Source organism: Sebastes umbrosus, chromosome 13, assembly GCF_015220745.1.
Source record: "Sebastes umbrosus isolate fSebUmb1 chromosome 13, fSebUmb1.pri, whole genome shotgun sequence".
In the NCBI taxonomy this organism is placed as follows: Eukaryota; Metazoa; Chordata; class Actinopteri; order Perciformes; family Sebastidae; genus Sebastes; species Sebastes umbrosus.
In genome coordinates, this window is record NC_051281.1 from 15068326 (window position 1) to 15087559 (window position 19234).

At 37.7% G+C, this 19234-nt stretch overlaps 1 protein-coding gene across 1 annotated transcript; it reads left to right on the forward strand.

The window, feature by feature from the left end:
- Window positions 1-5953: 5953 nt before the first annotated feature.
- ttc21b (tetratricopeptide repeat domain 21B) lies at window positions 5954-18784 on the forward strand. The gene is made up of 29 exons (XM_037789677.1): window positions 5954-6145; window positions 6333-6462; window positions 8014-8124; window positions 8201-8367; window positions 8488-8610; window positions 8962-9119; window positions 9699-9783; window positions 9930-10028; window positions 10115-10307; window positions 10413-10510; window positions 10876-11076; window positions 11297-11426; window positions 11507-11664; window positions 12199-12423; window positions 12567-12805; window positions 13201-13273; window positions 14869-14979; window positions 15074-15212; window positions 15416-15522; window positions 15679-15867; window positions 16081-16191; window positions 16280-16361; window positions 16467-16617; window positions 16698-16859; window positions 16952-17147; window positions 17900-18124; window positions 18268-18388; window positions 18487-18554; window positions 18638-18784. Exons 1-29 carry the CDS (start codon window positions 6122-6124, stop codon window positions 18713-18715), a joined length of 3954 nt encoding a protein of 1317 aa, XP_037645605.1. The 5' UTR covers window positions 5954-6121; the 3' UTR covers window positions 18716-18784.
- The last annotated feature ends 450 nt before the right edge of the window (window positions 18785-19234 follow it).

The following is a 19234-nucleotide window of genomic DNA, read 5'->3' on the forward strand; positions in this document are numbered from 1 at the left end:
CTGTATTATAATTCCATAGTTGTAATACATTATAATCACTGTTATAATGTATTACAATGTAATTATGAGTTACTCTAAGTGGTCATTGTTTGCTTTAAGTAAAGTAAAAACGTTTTGTGTGTTGTTCTTGCTTGAGTTAATGAAATGTTTTCACAACAGTGATTATAATATATTATAAAAGATTATAACATATTACAACTATAGAATAGTGTAGTTAATAATATATAATACACTAAGATCTTTGCAAAAAAAAGTCAGTGAGTGACCCAGCAATTATTAATTATGATACTTGACATTATGAGTCATTATAAAATGCTTTATAATGTGTCATTGTTATAAATCATGATGCATATTTATGAGTGTTTGTAACTATAATTACACACCGATATAAGCAGATTATAACGCATCATATATATGTTTATAATGCATTATAAAAGTGATTATAATGTATTTTAAAAAGATTAGAATGTATTACAACTATGGGAATTATAATGCACTATGATCCTTGCAAAAAAAAAGTGTAAGTGAGTGAACTGCAATTATGAAGTATTATGAAACTTATATAGACCTACCTACTACAGATCTTATAAGAAAGCCATTATAAGATGCTATATAATGTTATGATACGTACTGTTATAAAGCAGTGCTTATAACTGTAATTATACGGTGCTATATGATTAGAACACATAAGTATGTTTATAATGCATTATAGACATTGGCGTCAGTGTTGCCAATGTTTGCCAGCAGAACTCAAGACAAGACAGAAACAAGCAATTATTTAAAGGTCCCATATCATGCTCATTTTCAGGTTCATACTTGTATTTTGTGTTTGCTACGCAACAGCTTGGGTCCATGTTTACTTCCTGTCAGCTGATGACATTCACATACACTGCAACCAGGAATAAACTGTTACACATTTAGAATGTTTACGTTTAAAATTATGTCAAGGGTCTAAATATTGTATATTCGTGACATCACGAATGGGCAGAAATCCTAACAGCTTGTTTCAAATGCAGAGTTTCTGAATACGGGGGGTCTGTATTTCCCTGTGGATTGAGTTTTTTGATACTTTCACAGTATCTATATAGGCCTTAAGCCTGCTTTATAATAAAAAAAAAACATGAAAATCTCACTTACTTATAATACCTTTAAGTAAATATCGAAATATTCTTATTCTGTTAAAAACAAAAATGTCCTATAATGTCAACTGATGTAAGAGAGTCAATATACTTGAAATGTAGCCTATGACTGAAACCAGCACATAGCTCCAACAGGTGGGGTTACAGATTGCCTATTTTAATGACCAGTAAATCAAGAGTGATTCTGCAGATTCTCCTCGCCGGTTGCCCGGCAACATGACATCAAGCTCCTCTGTTAGACTGCATTAGGGTGGAAGGTCGGAAGTTGGTCTGCCGTTCCCACCCCGGTAGTCTCGCAAACTGGGCAATAATATGTGGACATGTTATATGTGAAAGGATGTCTATTTGGCTCGGGATCTCGCCACTGGCATGCATGGAGGGGCAGGGGGAAAAACAATTTAAAGAGAAATCTGAGAATGCTGCCCATAACGGCTCTGTAATTTCATTTGCTGTAGATAGATGGGAGGAAAATCCCATTAGATTAGGTAGTGGTGAGTACCCCCCCTACCTTCCCTGTGTGCTAATAGACACTCACACACACTCACTTTTGATCTCCACCGCTAAATCATACACACACAAGCACTGTCTGTTTCAAGTGAACCACTCCCTCAGTAACTCACACAGCAGAAACGCAAATACCGCAGTTTAAAGCCAGCACCTTGTCAAGCAGAAATACAACAGAGGATTTTTCTATTTCTGTTTCATGAGATATTACAACAATATAGTAACTGCAAATATGTAAGAAAATAGAAATCCTATACCATCAACATAATACTTGTTGTGTGTAGCCTATACAAGGGTATGTGTCCTGAAGTGCAAGGCAATCAAATTACAAGCAACACATACGGAAAATGAAATAAAAGAGTTAATTTGCAAGTGAGCTGCTTGTATTATTGGGCATGGCTCTTTGATCAATAATGGTCTGTACAAACCACAATGGATATAGCCATTAGAATGCTATAGCACCATATCCCAGGGGGTGCATATTCCACAGTCTTTCCTCTAATAGGTTTTCAAATGCATTCTTTGTGAGTGCAACAACACATGCAGTATTTATTACTCTTTGCTAAGTACAACACCTTGATTACCTACCACGTAACTACTCTCTGTGTGTGTGTGTGTGTGTGTGTGTGTATTAGGGGAAAATATAATCAATTTAATTTGGATTTTATTAATTACTGTAATAAACACAAAATAGTTCACACTAAATAGATATTATTCATATAACAATATGCGTTCAAAACTGTGAGCTAAACCGTGTGGCACAGTACACAGACTTTCCCCATTATTGCACATGCTCAGGGCTCGATACCAACCTGATTTACTCTTCCATTGATGTGTGCTGCAGAGAGTAATGATTATGTGCCAGAGTTAGTGCTAAATAGTATCTGACAAGGCATGGAAAGGTCTCTCTTCGAACAGTTGCACCCATGCTGGACACTGGCTGCTCCCCTCATGGACTCAACACTGTAGACATCAGCGCTTCATACTTAACAGTCAATGGTGTTGCATAAGATTGGGCCACCAGCTACTACTGGCTGGATGGAAATAGCCTATGCTTCCACTGCAGATGGTAAACTATGTAAAGATGTGTTCATTTGCGCAAATGCTCTTGTTTTCTTGTTTGGATAAGCTGAACAATAATATAATTTATGTTACACAATAACAAAAATTAGATAACATGTTGACATTATCTTTGAATGTCTTTCCTAAACTGAGGATAGTAAATAGTCAATCCAAACTCAGTGAGTGTATGGGTGTAACCCAACCACTGAGCTCCCTCAAATCATTTCCATATATTCAAAGTAGATTTAAGCTACCTCGACATGCAATATTTTTTTTCTGCTTGTTGCTTCAGATGCTGTAGAAGTTGTTTTGACCTGCTGTCTTTAAATCATAGCACATGGTAAAAATCCACTAATTAATTCCTATTTAGGCCTAGGCTATAACCACTCCCCCTACACATAACCTGATATTTTCAGGTGGAATTTCATTCATTCATTCATTCATTATTCATTCTCACTGTGCAATATTATTTTCAACTTGTGCAATTTTGTTAATAGTCTGTTTATTGTCAATACTGTATATACCGCTCCTATTTTTATACCTCCTTGTATTTAAATGGTTCATATTTTGTTACACTTTGTTTAGCTCTTTTTTTTACTGTGTTAGCTGATGCATCTTGTTTTTTGCACTATCCCCTTTGCTGCTGGACACTGCAAATTTCCCCACTGCGGGACTAATAAAGGAATATATTATCTTATCTTATTCCTTACCTAGATCACCACATGAATAATAATAATAATAATAATAATAATAATAATAATAATAATAATAATAATAATAATATATTGTTATTATTATTGTTATTATTGTTATTATTATTATTATTATTATTACTACTACTACTACTACTAGTACTACTACTACTACCTAATTATTATTATTATTTTTATTTTTATTTTTATTTTTATTTTTAGTATTATTATTATTATTATTATTATTATTATTATTATTATTATTATTATTATTATTATTATTATTATTATTATTAGTTAATAGTAGTAGTAATAGTATTAGTAGTATCACATTTTATAAGAGGATGACTGCGCCACCTGGAGATACAACGGTGACACTGGCTCGCCTCAAATATGAGATGTCTATTTTATACCCTGAGTTTAGTCTGTCAGGCTCACTACCAGGCTGAGAGACCAACACTGTTTCACCAATCATCGCCGAAACAAACTTTACCAAGTAGGCTAAATGTTTAAGGTTTGCATAAACAATATAAACTACAATTGGGGGTTTGGATCCGCAAATCATACCAAAGGAGGTGGGATATACAAGCAGTAAGTGGTGCCTGAAAGAAAAACCTCAGGGAATAAAATTCTCCTGGACAATTAAATGTTACTAGGATCTACACAGATGGATCAAAGAGTTTAGTTAGCAAAATAGGAGTTGCATTTATTGTACCAGAGTTTCAAATCCAAGTAGGGAAAAGGGTCAGTGATGATTTATCAGTTTACACAGGAGAAATGCTCAGACTCAAGTTCATCACTAGTTAGTTTACAGTTCAGTCATTCAGACAGCAGACCAGACAGTTTGATTGAAATACAACAAACATTATACAGAATTCAAATGATGGGGCTTACAGTAATATTTTTATGGATACCAGCACACATAGGGGTCAAAGGAAATTAAATGGTAGATAAGATTGCAAAGAAGGCTACAAAAAATAACGACATTGATTTGACACATTAGTTTCAGCAAAACAGAAATGAAGAGCATTATTAAACAGAGACTGAGGGAAAGGTGTCAGAAGCAATGGGAGGAAGAGAGGAAATTTGGAAGATGGTTTTACAGAGTTCAAAGGAAAGTGGGAGAAATGAGGTGTGTAGGAAGGAACAGGAGAGACGAGACAATCATATCAAGACTTAGATTTGGACACACTGGACTAAACAGCACACTATTTAAAATAGGTAAACATGACACAGGTAAATGTAATTATTATGGACAAGAGGAAACGGTGGAGCATGTAATGTTGCATTGTGAGAGATATGAGGAAGAAAGAAGGCATTTGAGTCAAGGCCTCAAAGAGATTAAAGTACACTTTGATTTAATAGATATTCTACAAAAGAACTCACTAAATGAGTGTTATAGAAAATTATTTCAGTATCTTAGACAAATTAATATGATTGGAAAAATATGAGGTTGTTTGTTTTCCTTTTATTTTATTTTTATTTTTATTTATTTTTGGGTGGGGTATAGTAATTATTAGCCAGAATTACAAATTAATATTATTGGAAAAAATATGAGGTTGTTTGTTTTGTTTTTGTTTTCTTTTGTTTTCTTTTGTTTTTCTTTTTATTCTTTTTCTTTCTTTCTTTTTTTTATTGGGGATATAGTAATTATTTGCCAGGATGACAAATTAATATGATTGGAAAATATGAGGTTGTTTCATTCGTTTTCTTTTTCTTTCTTTCTTTCTTTCTTTCTTTCTTTCTTTCTTTCTTTCTTTCTTTCTTTCTTTATTTTTATTGGGGATATAGTAATTATTAGCCAGAATAAAAAATTAATAGGATTGGAAAAATATGAGGTTGTTTGTTTTCTTTTTCTTTTTCTTTCTTTCTTTCTTTCTTTCTTTCTTTCTTTCTTTCTTTCTTTCTTTCTTTCTTTATTTATTTTTATTGGGGATATAGTAATTATTAGCCAGAATAAAAAATTAATAGGATTGGAAAAATATGAGGTTGTTTGTTTTCTTTTTCTTTTTTTCTTTCTTTCTTTCTTTCTTTCTTTCTTTCTTTCTTTCTTTCTTTCTTTATTTTTATTGGGGATATAGTAATTATTAGCCAGGATGACAAATTAATATGATTGGAAAATATGAGGTTGTTTGTTTTCTTTTTCTTTTTCTTTCTTTCTTTCTTTCTTTCTTTCTTTCTTTCTTTCTTTATTTCTTTCTTTCTTTATTTATTTATTTTTATTGGGGATATAGTAATTATTAGCCAGGATGACAAATTAATATGATTGGAAAATATAAGGTTGTTTGTTTTCTTTTTCTTTTTCTTTCTTTCTTTCTTTCTTTCTTTCTTTCTTTCTTTCTTTCTTTCTTTCTTTCTTTATTTATTTTTATTGGGGATATAGTAATTATTAGCCAGAATGAAAAATTAATAGGGTTGGAAAAATATGAGGTTGTTTGTTTTCTTTTATTTGTATTTGTATTTTTTTATTTTTTGTTGGGGGGATATAGTAATGATTAGCCAGAATGATCCACACTCCAGACCAGCTGGTGGCGATAATGCACCAAAGGAGAAGAAGAAGAAGAAGAAGAGTTACTAAGGTTACCGAGCAACGCTAAAGGAGTTGGTGAAAGATGGCGACAACAACACAACGAAAACAGCAACAACATAGTGTTTGCTAAAGCACAATGCAGACAGAGCAGCAGCTATTTTAACATCAGCTACTGTTTAAGCGTCTCAGCCGAGATGGAGGATGAAGAGACGACGTTGGTGAGCGAACATGTTTGATAACAGAGCAACACAAGGCTCCAGATATAACCTTAAAGCTACACACTGAAGCTAAACGCAGGGTTCCTCTTTTAACTATATGTTACTTAAATGTCACTTGTTGTGAGATGAGCATTGGTTGCAGCAGTGATTATTTAATAAACTGCCTTCTTTCTTGTTTTCTCCACAGGCTCTGATCAGGTGCTACTGCTATGAGAAGTACTTCAGTCACGCTGTGAAGGCTGCAGCAGCTGCTCAGAGGAACTTCAGCAATGATCCTATCTACACTTTCCTCCATGCATATGGCACCCTGATGCAAGGCAAGCTCGCAAAGAATAAAATGAAACAATATACTGTAGCAAGGGGACATTTCTGGTTATAGACTAGTGCAGGGGTCAGCAACTTTTACTATCAAAAGAGACATTTTAGGCAAAAAATAAATAAATACAAATCTGTCTGGAGCCGCAAAACATTTGAGCATTGTGATGAAGGTAACACAATTTATAGTCTAAGTATATAGTATATTAGTCTAATGCAGTGAGGGCCAAAGTGCAAATGTACTACAGAGTATTAGGGCCACGTTGAGGGAAACAAAATCCAGAGATTTTCAGAATAAAGTCGTAATATTACGAGAAAAAAGTTGTAATATTACGGGAATAAAGTCATAACTTTACGAGAAAAAAAGTGGTAATATAACGAGAATAAAGTCATAACTTTACGATAAAAAATTCGTAACCTAACGAGAATAAAGTAATAACTTTCCGATGAAAAAGTGGTAATATAACGAGAATAAAGTCATAACTTTCCGATAAAAAAGTCGTAATATAACAAGAATAAAGTAATAACTTTACAAGAAAAAAATCGTAATATAACGAGAATAAAGTCATAACTTTACGAGAAAAAAGTTGTAATATAACGAGAAAAAAGTAATAACTTTATGAGAAAAAAGTTGTAATATTACGAGAAAAAAGTCATAACTTTACGAGAAAAAAGTTGTAATATTACAAGAAAAAAGTAATAACTTTACGAGAAAAAAGTTGTAATATTACTAGAAAAAAGTCCTAACTTTACAAGAAAAAATTCGTAATATTACAAAAATAAAGTCATAACTTTACGAGAAAAAAGTTGTAATATTACAAGAATAAAGTCATAACTTTACGAGAAAAAAGTTGTAATATTACAAGAATAAAGTCATAACTTTACAAGAAAAAATTCGTAATATTACAAAAATAAAGTCATAACTTTACGAGAAAAAAGTTGTAATATTATAAGAATAAAGTCATAACTTTACAAGAAAAAATTCGTAATATTACAAAAATAAAGTCATAACTTTACGAGAAAAAAGTTGTAATATTACAAGAATAAAGTCATAACTTTACGAGAAAAAAGTTGTAATATTACAAGAATAAAGTCATAACTTTACGAGAAAAAAGTTGTAATATTACAAGAATAAAGTCATAACTTTACGAGAAAAAAGTCATAATATTACGAGAATAAAGTCATAACTTTACGAGAAAAAAATAAAAATTAATTCTTTATAATATTCTGACTTTATTCTCATAATATTACGACTTTTTTTCTCGTAAATTTATGACTGTATTTTCTCGAAACCTCCAATTTATTTATTTTTCCTCAATGTGGCCCTAAAACTCTGTCATACCGTCGTACCATAGACCTACAACAATGATAAATACAAATGAAAACGTAAACAAAAAACAGTTATTCATTTCCATTTTTAAAAATCCACAGGGAGCCACTGGAGAGAGGCTAAAGAGCCGCATGTGGCTCCGGAGCCTCAGGTTGCAGACCCCTTGACTAGTGTCTCTTTGCTATCTGTCATTCATGCGCTTAATGTCATTATCTTCCTACAGATCAAATTCAAGAAGCCTCAGTAGAGTTGGACACAATAAGAGATAGTCGAGATGTGTCTCTCTGCACATTAATGGCCCTTGTCTATGCTGAGAAAAAGAAGACACACCCAGGTAAGCCAGCATAGTGCTTTTATATTCACGACTCACTTGTTGGTAATATTCTTAATGTGTCTTTTTTTATTCACAGACAGAGAAGTCATTCAAGAACTCGATGCTAAGGTCAAAGAGGATCGTAAAAGTGCATCTCCCAAGAGTCTGTACTATGCTGGGATGTTTCTCTGGCTATTAGGGCGAAATGATAAGGCGAGGGAGTATACGGAGAGAATGATCAAACTCTCCAGCAGCTCTAGAGAGGTGAGATCAGTATTACTTTCCATTTTTATGCAAAAATCTTGGAGTAATGGCAAGAGGAGCATTGTGGCTTCTCACCTATTTGCACTCTTGTAAAATTTGGACTGATATATTGTTGTTCAGGGGATAATCCTAAAAGCCTGGATAGATGTGACATCTGGTAAAGACGCCTACGCCAGAAAGGCTGGAAAGTACTTCGATGAGGGACTGAAAGAGAGAGCAGATGTTTTTGCCCTGATGGGAAAGGTGAGTCTTCCTCAGTCACAGCTGAATATGCTATGATGCTATCATTTCTCATATTTCCTAGTCTCTTATAGTACTTATTGTGTTTCTAATTGACTCTGAGTTTTATTTAATGTGTCCCTTGCTGTTTAGTTCAACTATTCCATTCACCATATGGACATAGTTCGTTTGGACCGTACATTATTTGGATTATTCCTCTAACTTTGGAAATATTGCACCAAATGAACGTTCTTGATAGGTTTATTACCTTTAGACATTTCTACATTTTGTTCCAATTGCATACTAAATTAATAGTCATATTTTGTGCTAGGCTTGGAGTATGATACACCCTGAGTGACATTTCGTCTGTCCTAGGCACAATACTATGAATATCGTCAGAACTACTCCGGAGCATTGGAGATGGTTAATCAGGTCATTGTTAGTTTCCCTGCCTTCTTGCCTGCCCTCATCAAGAAGATGAAACTGTTGCTCAGCCTTCAAGACTGGGAGCAAACCGTAGATGCATCACACAGGTAAATCACACACCGGTCACGTCTTTCTTAGTGCAAGTCTGTCTGAGGGTTACAATGTCTCTGGTGAGATCATAAAGCTCAAAAACATTTGTAATCCCCCCCCACGGATGTAAGAAAAAAAAACAAAGTCTGCCTTTATAAATGGCTCAGCATTCAAGTGCAAATGAAACACTAGCATGATGCCTCAAACCATTGCATACTGATTAAGCCATTGTTTGTGCTCGCCCCTCTGGACCTTGGCCAGGGTCAGACAGCATAAAAAGGCCTTTGAGCCAAAGTGCAGAAGTCTAACACAATTCCAAGGATTCGCTGCTGCAGGTTTGCTGAGCAGGAAGAAGAGTGATTACTCAAGTTGCACTGAGCTTAGAGCCGCTGTGGTGCTCTCACTGGGGAGGGGTGCAGGCAGCATATAGTATACTTTACATCCTTCACAGTTCCTTTTAGTTTTAATGTTATTTGTCTGGGAGCTCAACACAGTACTGCAGCAGCTTCATATATTCTATTACTATTAATCAAAGAAATCCAAGCTCAGTGAAGGAGATGGACTTCATTCACAGCACCCTGTGTGTCATATTTCAGGCTTTTACAGAAGGATAAAAATAACCTGGAGGCACTACGGATGCTAGCTCTACATTCTTTATGTAGAGATGGAGATATTACTGAGGTAAAGTACACATTTTTCACGTGTCCAAACTTTGAACTGGTAGGGATGCTAATTAAGAAAGCATTGTAAATACTGTCATTTATGATGGAGCGGTGGCAAAGCGCTGATCGATTTACAGAAGCTGTTTTTATATTTCCCGTTGGCAGTCGGTAAAACAGCTTTCAAACCTCATCAGCAGCTTGGAGATTCTGGAGCCACACAACCCAGAGCTCCTCTACAGGATGTCTCTGGCCTTCACACGTGTTGTAAGACGCATTTTCAGTATTCTTTCTAAATTCTTAAAGCTGCAGTTTTGAAGAGTTCAGCATTTACAGTTTTCTTTTTGTCACAGTGTGGACGAAACGAGAAATTGCTCGAGCAGACGTTTAGGATGGTGGATAGAGCCTTCTCTGTGGCATCAGAGGATTCAGACTTAGCCACGGAGTTGGGCTACCAGATGGTGCTTCAGGGCAGAACTAAGGAGGCTATGAAGTGGTACAAGACGGCCATGACTTTGGATGAGACAAGTGTTTCTGCTTTGACTGGTAACGTGTCACAGTTATTAATCTGTTGTCTACACGACACTCTGGGTCAACACATAAAAAAATTGTATTTCCGAAGATATATCTTTTTTTTATTTTGTTATGCAGGTATAATTCGTTGCAAGGTGATAGAGGGCCATCTTGAAGACGCAGAACAACAGTTGGAATTTCTCACAGAGATTCAACAATCTATTGGAAAATCAGCGGTAATGTATTTTTTATAAACGCTGACAACATAAAATGTCTTTCACTCTAGTAAGAGTATCCTAGAGGAAGATGCTTATCATGGTTTAGAATAATTTATTATGCTTTAAAAACTGTTTGAAAAGCACTAAGCAAGAGCACCTGGCAGGATAGGCAGCAGCTGCTCCTGCAGGTCTTCAGTATTTCCTCCTCAGTTATTCTTCCCTGGAGACTTTTTGTCTTGATGCTTGTGTATTTGATCCATCTTGTACAGAATGCCTTGTCACGTTTTTCCTCTCTGCTACCTTACACTATCTCTTTTCTTGTTTCCAACCATCTTTGCGTTTCTACCTCTATGAGTAATTTACAGACATTTTTTAACCCTCAGGAGCTGCTCTACCTACGTGCTGTTCTGGCGGTGAAAAAGCGCCGGCCCCAGGAGGAGGTGACCAATCTGCTGAATGATGCGGTGGACACACACTTCTCCACGCTGCAGGGTCTGCCTCTGGGAGTGGAGTACTTTGAGAAGCTGAACCCTGACTTCCTGTTGGAGATTGTTAAAGAGTATCTTGCACTGTGTCCTGCTAAGGTACGTCATCAATGACAGGGTGTTCCTTCAGTCCTTAAAATGTAAATTCTGGGCCTTAAATTTGGACAGTGCAAGAGAGTCTCTGTCAGACTAATGATTGTGTTTTTTTATTTCACACATTTGGGGATAGTATGATAGCAATGTGTATCCTGTTTTAGTGAAACTCATAAAAGTTTGAGAATCTCTGCAGTAAATCAAACTCTTCCTGTTTTCGTTTCAGCCTCCAGCCCAGGGCCAGCCTCCTGCTCCTCAGCTCCAGCACTGTGCCACATTGTTGGACACTGTGGTCAAGATTGTGCCGGGTCTCCCTCAAGGGGTCTTCCTGCTAGCCAAAGTCAGATATCAGTCCGGTGAGCACTGCGTTTAATATATGTTTTGATTTCTTTTCTGCAAACTATTTTAAACTACCTTGCTTGTGTGGTTCATTCAGGTGATGCTGACGCTGCTCAGAGCAGTCTCCAACACTGTCTGGACCAGTGTCCTTCTCATGCAGATGCTCATCTGCTAATGGCACAGATCCATCTGCTGCAGGGTAACTTCACGTTGTGTTCCCAGTCTCTTGAGCTATGCCTCAGCCATAACTTTGAGGTAAGATCACTGTCAATGTGGACAGTATTATTGGCTGCTAAATGTTTTTACGAGACGAGTGTGCGTTCAGGCTCTTGGTTGACCCGCGGCAAATGTGCAAATACATTGCAGATCTGCCTCCTTCATCTGTAACTTTTAGGAAGCATGTCAGCGTGTCCTCAGTTAGGCATAGTAATGCAGAAAAGGATGTATGTGAAAGGAAGAGGAAAGTTGCATCTGGTAAATATACTTTGTCTCCTCAGGGGGGAACATTAAAGATATTGTCAGCAGTGACAAGATATCAGCATGTATTGTTAAAAATGTTTGGTGTTTGGAGGCGTCAGGTTTGGGCTCATTAGAAGCTGCAGTGACTTGAGCGTAAGTCAAGTTAATACAGAATCAATGTCTTGGTTGGAATGATCAAAACTACTTATGTGGTGAGTGGTATTTCTTGCTACAATCAGGAACTCAACCACAGAATCATTACACAACCTAATGTTGGTTAAGTGCAGGGATTGCATGTCCAAACGGGTTGTGACCTCTCGTCCGTTCCAGATCCGAGAACATCCGTTGTATCACCTGATCAAGGCTCAGGCTATGAAGAAAATGGGCGAGCTGACGGAGGCTATTCAGACACTGCAGATGGCCATGAGTCTTCCGGGTGTCCGCAGAGCTGGATCCTCGTCCAAGTCCAAGAACAAGAAGATTGAGCTGAGTCCTACCGACTGTCTCTCTGTCTTCTTGGAGTTAGCGGAGGCCATGTGGCTCAATGGAGAACAGGTAACATTTTGATGTAAAAAGGCTTGTACATTTAATGTAAAGCACTGTAAATATTGTTCTTTATGGTTGATGTGAAGTACTGTACTTAAGGTTTTCATCCCAGTGGTGTTGTTGTGTTTCCACATATGGATTTAATATTTCAGCATGAAGCAGCAAAGGTGATGCAGGATGCCATCAATGAGTTCTCAGGAACCCCCGAGGAGCTACGTGTCACTATTGCCAACGCCGACCTGGCCCTGCTGCGTGGCGACACCGAGCTGGCGCTGAGCATGCTCAGAAACATTACCCCCGAGCAGCCCTACTACATCCAAGCCAAGGAGAAAATGGCTGACATATATCTGAACCACAGGAAAGAGAAACGTCTGTATGCAAGCTGTTACAGGTGAGCAGTACATTTGGATCCAAATGAATAAAAAAAAAAGCATACTGAAATCTTGATGTAAGATAGCAGCTGAACATACGAGCGACTGTACTCCATCTGAAACCCAATGCATTGTAAATGTTTGTCTTAACGGTAATGGCTGAAACTTAATTAAATACATGACTCCATTTCCATAGTGCACCAACATTTCGTCCAGCTGCATCTGTAGTAGGAAACCACAAGCATAAAGTAAATCAAATAAAAATTTAACTGAAGCCATTCATCCAGTAAAGACAGGTGCCTCCAGTGTTCTGCTGAGATGTAGGAAAGCATGACTGAACTTCAGACCAGCAAACACTGTATGTCTACATAATGAAGTACACTTATGTGATGGGATATCTCTGTCTTTTCTCCAGAGAAATGGTGGAGAAGCTGCCCAGCCCTCACACATACCTCTTACTAGGTGATGCCTACATGAACATTCAAGAAGTAAGTGGGAGATGTGATTCATCTCCGTCTCATGGGATATTTTTAATCCCATAACAACAGATTTGTGTTAACTTAAAACTAAAACTAACTTAAAATGGCTTTAAAGGTGCCCCGTACTTCAAATATGCATATTCTTGTGACATGTTGTCTAATTCCAGTTTCATTTTGGTCAAGTCTTATGATACCCTTTCCAAAAAGTCAAAGGTGTACTGAAAAACTGAGATTATAAATAGAGGTGTTATACAAATGTGTAGCCTCTGTGTAATGTAATCGTTACTGTTCTGAGTTTCATTATACTTCTACATTCCTGTTCTTACCATTCACGTAAAGGAGCCTCTCTGTTTTTGATTCTTTTCCCCCTCTGCTGTGCTGCGTTGGAGCTGTAATCATGTTCATCACCAAGGTCTTACCTTGGACAATTAATGTCTAAAAGGAACACAGGATGTCCCTCTTCCAATCCTCACCCTGCAGTTGAGAGCAGCATGATGAAACAGAATAGTTTCTTTTCTGTAAAATATAGTAAACGTAGAGAAAGGAACGCTCCACACTGCCACTGCACATATTACTGAAAGAGGAGCCCATTTACAGCAGGCCAGGAATTCGCCACATTTCTAGTAGAACGAGCTATCAAACTGAGAGGTTATGTCATGAAACATTATCTATAATTTGCTAAACAGCTACTTCCCCTCTTGGCAGAGTTCAAATGCATTTATATCAATAATTTGGCCTGTTCTCAGTTTTCCATGTGTCCTGCAAAACCTGGAAAGTTGTACACTATTAAAGTTGACATCTCAAATATGGGAGAAGAAGATATATGTCCTGGAAAGTAATGTGTTGAGAGTGAAGAGGGAGAGCCAGCTGTTAAAAAACCTGCAACAGCAAGCAGCTAATTTATGGCTTCAGCTATGTTTAGTGCAAGATAAGAGGAACAGAGGCTTAACGAAAACAACTTATTACTAGATCAGAGGGAACTACAGTAGAAGATGACAGTATTTTATATAGGCTATGTGAAGGAGTAAACAGGATTAGTGGTTACCGCACAAGGTTAAAGTGAAATAAGCAAATACGTCAAATGATTTAATAAAGCAATATCCTCATTCACGCACAACCCATTGTAGTTAATAAAATAGGGAAGGATATATTTAGCTGATTTTCTAATTATTATAGCGAATGATTCTTTAGTTGTCACGCAATACTTATTCAACAAAAGTCTCATGAGAAAGTTGTTATATAATGATGGTTTACAACGGAAAGGGACACATTGTGCCTGCATCTAAGCGACTACGGCTTGTTTTAGATGAATCAGGAAGTCAAAGAGGAGGAGGTGTGGGTACCTGCATGATTTTATGGGCTCTTAAGCTCAGGCATGTTTACACATACTCTGGTTGTGATGATGGGTATGATGGCGTCATTCAAGGCTAAAATAGACCATCACAAATCGTATCTTTACGCAACGTTCCAAACAGCTCTTAATCATAGCCTTAAGGTGTTTACCGCAATTTTGAAATAATTTGTAAATAATGAAATGTATTACACATCCACTTTTCAAACAGCAAATTGTGACACCACTCACCATGCGATCTGTTTATCCTCAGCCTGAGAAAGCCATTGAGGTCTATGAGCAGGCTCTGAAGAAAAACCCCAAAGATGGTGCTTTAGCCAGCAAGATCGGGAAAGCCCTGGTCAAGACTCACAACTACGTCAAGGTTTGTGTTGTACACTCATTTAAGGATAAACACGATTCACTCACAGGAAGAAAAAAAAAAAAAACAGTGTTGACACAAGGCTGCTGTTACACAGGCGATAAACTACTATGAAGCAGCCCTGAAGACGGAGCAGCAGAACTTCCTGCGCTACGACCTGGCGGAGCTGCTGATGAAGATGAAGCAATATCAGCGCTGTGAGAAAGTCCTGCATGATGCTCTGGTCCACGAGCAGGGTACTTTAAGACGTCACAGTGTTTCACACACAGCGATGTCAAAAACACCACAAGAGAATCTAGTCGTGATGATAGATTGTGCACTTGCAAATAAACAACTTGATGCAAAGATGGAAAAAAAAATATTAGCAAATGCCAAACATCTCTTTACTATGTTTTACTGTTTTACTGTTTTTAACTTTTTTTTCTTCGGACCTACCCAGTGAATGAACTACCAACGCTCTCAGATGACTGCCGTTATCTGGTCCTGTTGGCAAAGATCCAAAATAAGGTTGACAAAAATGATGAAGCTTTATCTTCCCTACAAAAAGTGAGTGGTTGAAGTTATGTGGCTCTCTTTTCACATTTTGTACCAAATATTTAGCATGATTATTTAAAAGCAAAAATGACTGGTCTGCCTAAAAAGACAGCCATAGAGAAACATGATAATGATGATGTGTATTATTATTGTTTTTGCTGTGTATAGGCCCGGGATGTGCAGGCCAAGGTGCTGAAGCGGGTGCAGTTGGAGCAGCCCGACGCCGTCCCCGCTCAGAAGCAGCTTGCCGCCGAGATCTGCGCTGAGATCGCTAAACACTACACAAGTCAAAGGGGCTATGAGAGAGCAGTCAAATTCTACAAAGAAGCTCTTGTGTATTGTGAGACCGATCGCAAGGTCAGTGCAGCCGAATCAAAAACGTCCTGTGTGCTCCTCACTGCAGCTGTGGTTAACAAGCACTGGCATCTTTTAGAGTCTGGTGCTTGTGTTTGTGACCTTAGTTGTTGATAGGTTGATTTAAGGGAAAGGTCTGATTTATCTAGCCTACATTATTCTACCAAGAGAAAGCTGTCACAAGAACTCAAATGAATGCACTCCCTGTTCCTATAGGTGATGCTGGAGTTGGCACGGTTGTACCTCACTCTGGACGACGTTGATGCGTGCCAAGAGCAATGCAGCATCATTCTGAGGAATGACCAGTTTAACGAAGATGCAACTCTGGTTTGTTCCGTCAGTTTTCACCGCAACCTTTTTTTTTTTTTTTGGAGCCAATTCATAGAAGTTATTTCTTCCATATGTTTGTCCTTAGATGATGGCTGACATTATGTTCAGGAAGCAGGAATACGAAAAGGCAGTTTTCCACTTTCAACAACTTCTGGAGCGCAAACCAGGTGCAATAAGAGCCACGTCGCAAAACATTTTGAATGTAAATGTGAATTGATGATTTGACCTTTTTCTAAATGTTAAACATAATAAGTTACACCTGTTGCTTTCAGACAACTACCCAACACTGTCACGTCTCATTGACTTGTTGAGGAGGGCCGGGAAGTTGGAGGAAGTTCCCAGATTTCTTGATATGGCAGAAAAACATTCTTCCAGGACTAAGTTTGACCCCGGGTTCAACTACTGCAAAGGACTTTATCTCTGGTGAGTTTGGAGGAGCGTTTCCTTGGTAAATGGCAATATCTGTTTTGAGATTAGTGACTAAACTTGTGCCCGCTGCTCAGGCACACAGGAGAACCCAATGATGCTCTGCGGCACTTCAACAAAGCACGAAAAGACAATGACTGGGGTCAAAACGCTGTGTACAACATGATTGAAATCTACCTAAACCCTGACAATGACACCATGGGAGGAGAAGTATTTGAGACTTTAGATGGTGAAATTGGGTGAGTGACAGGAGGAGCGTACTAAGATTCTTTACGATATATATTCTTTAGTTTGAAACCCACAGACTTGGCTCACCTTTGTCTCTCACCAGGAACTCCACAGAGAAGCAGGAGTCCGAGCAGCTCGCTGTGAGAACGGCCGAGAAGCTGCTGAAGGAGTTAAAGCCTCAGACGCCAGGAGGACATGTGCAACTCCGCATCCTGGAGAACTACTGCTTTCTGGCCACTAAACAGAAGGCCAATGTAGAGAAAGCCCTCGGTGTTTTCACAGAGATTGCAAACAATGAGGTAAGTAAACTCCATATGTGTGCAGAGTTGCATTACTCTCTCTTGTGCAAATATACTCACACCAGGAGCTGTGCATTCATTCCAGCTCCCTCTTATTGACAGTCATTCCATTTAAAGGAACAGTGCGTAACATCTCGGGGAATCTATTAGCAGAAATGGTATATATTATTCATAACTATGTTTTCATAAGTGTATAATTACCTGAAACTAAGAATCGTTGTGTTTTCGTTAGCTTAGAATGAGCTGTTTATATCTCCATTGGGAGCTGGTGTTCTTCATGGAGTCCGCTATGTTTCTACAGTAGCAGAGAACGGACAAAACAAACACTGGTTCTAGAGAGAGCCTTTCAAGTTTTTATGTTACCTAAAGGCCACCGTAGTTCTCCGACACGTTTGTGAAACTTTGTTAGTGTTGCGGCTCAAGTTACCGCAGTCTTGGAACAGGAGGAGTGAGCAGAGGGGTACTCAGTTGGTTGCAATCTGCAACCACACCACTAGATGCCGTCAAATCATACACACCGTCCCTTTTAAGTTGTGAAGTGCACATTACACCGTATCCGGCTGAATTTTAATGGAGCATGTACAGGATATGTCACTGCTTATACGATTGTTGTTCCGTTTTTTATTTGTTAAAGAGACATTTAACTGTATGTACTGAAGAGAAGTAAGTTTGGTTTGGGTGTAAACAAACGGTAGTGGGGGAGGTGCTGTCAGGCTGATCCTGTCTAACCAGGACTCTTTGGTTGAATTCAGAAAGATCACGTGCCAGCGCTGTTGGCCATGGCGACAGCTTATATGATGCTGAAACAAACTCCGAGAGCCAGGAATCAACTCAAACGCATAGCTAAAATGAACTGGAGCATTGTTGACGCCGATGAGTTTGAGAAGAGCTGGCTGCTCTTGGCAGACATCTACATCCATTCGGGGAAGTATGACATGGCTGGGGACCTCTTGAAGAGATGCCTCAATCATAACAAGGTCAGTCTGAAAATATTGTCACTGTTTGAGTAGTATGTGGTTTGCACGAAACCTTCTCCCCTTATTTTGGAGTTTTGCCTTACTTTGTAATGTCTTTTATGTAAATTTCTTAGTGATAATAATTGCACTTTTTTTTTCCACAGTCATGCTGTAAAGCTTATGAATATCTGGGCTACATAATGGAAAAAGAGCAGGCGTTCCGTGATGCAGCACACAACTATGAACTGGCTTGGAAATATGGAAATCGGACCAACCCAACTATTGGTATGTCAAACCAAAATCACATGTCCATTTCTATTTATAAGGACAAAAGGGATTCAAAGAACCATATTTCTTACATGTAATATCTGTTTTTATTTCAGGATACAAGCTTGCCTTCAACTACTTAAAAGCAAAGAGGCATGTCGATGCCATAGATGTGTGTCATAAGGTGAGACGCCTGTGGATGTTGTTTACAGTTTGAGAGATTACATCTGTTTATGTCCCGTAAATAATCTTTGCTTCCGTCCACAGGTTCTGGTTGCTCATCCAAATTATCCCAGAATGAGAAAAGACATCCTGGACAAAGCTCGCGTTGCTCTGAGATCTTAGTGTTGGAACTGTGTGAGAGAGAGATACTGTATGAAGCCAATGTTTCTGTAATAAAATAATTGAATCAACTGTTATTGTTTGGATTTTGCTGTCAAGTTAAAAGAATGTGCAGTTATTTGTATTATTTCTTTGGAGAAAACCCCCTTAAATACATTGCTATGTAAATTTAACTATATGAATAGCTGGGTGCTGGCAATCCTGAGGGGAAACACAGTACAGAGAGGTTCATGCTCGGCTGAAAGCTTGTTTCTTAGTTTCCTTGCAAACCCAAACTCCCAAACATGTCACCTGATTTTGGAGCATAAAAACAAAGTGCTTTTTTTTTTACGATTTGTACATTACTTTTAAGAAATTGTATCTTTATTTCAAAGCTTTGCTCCTTCTGCTGGTATGGTATACTGTTTTTTTGCTGATCGGTGACATAAATGTGCTATTTTACCATTTTATTTTATTAATTAACTGTTCATTCTTTGATCTGTAAGTACACTCTAATCTTACATATTTTTTTGTGTTTTATTT

Excerpts from the sequence above, each read along its gene's own strand:
- ttc21b (XM_037789677.1), top strand. The coding sequence starts at position 6,122 with ATGGAGGATGAAGAGACGACGTTG. Across the intron at positions 10,511-10,875 it reads AATCTATTGGAAAATCAGCG|GAGCTGCTCTACCTACGTGC; the intron begins GTAATGTATTTT and ends TTTAACCCTCAG. Across the intron at positions 11,665-12,198 it reads GCCTCAGCCATAACTTTGAG|ATCCGAGAACATCCGTTGTA; the intron begins GTAAGATCACTG and ends CGTCCGTTCCAG.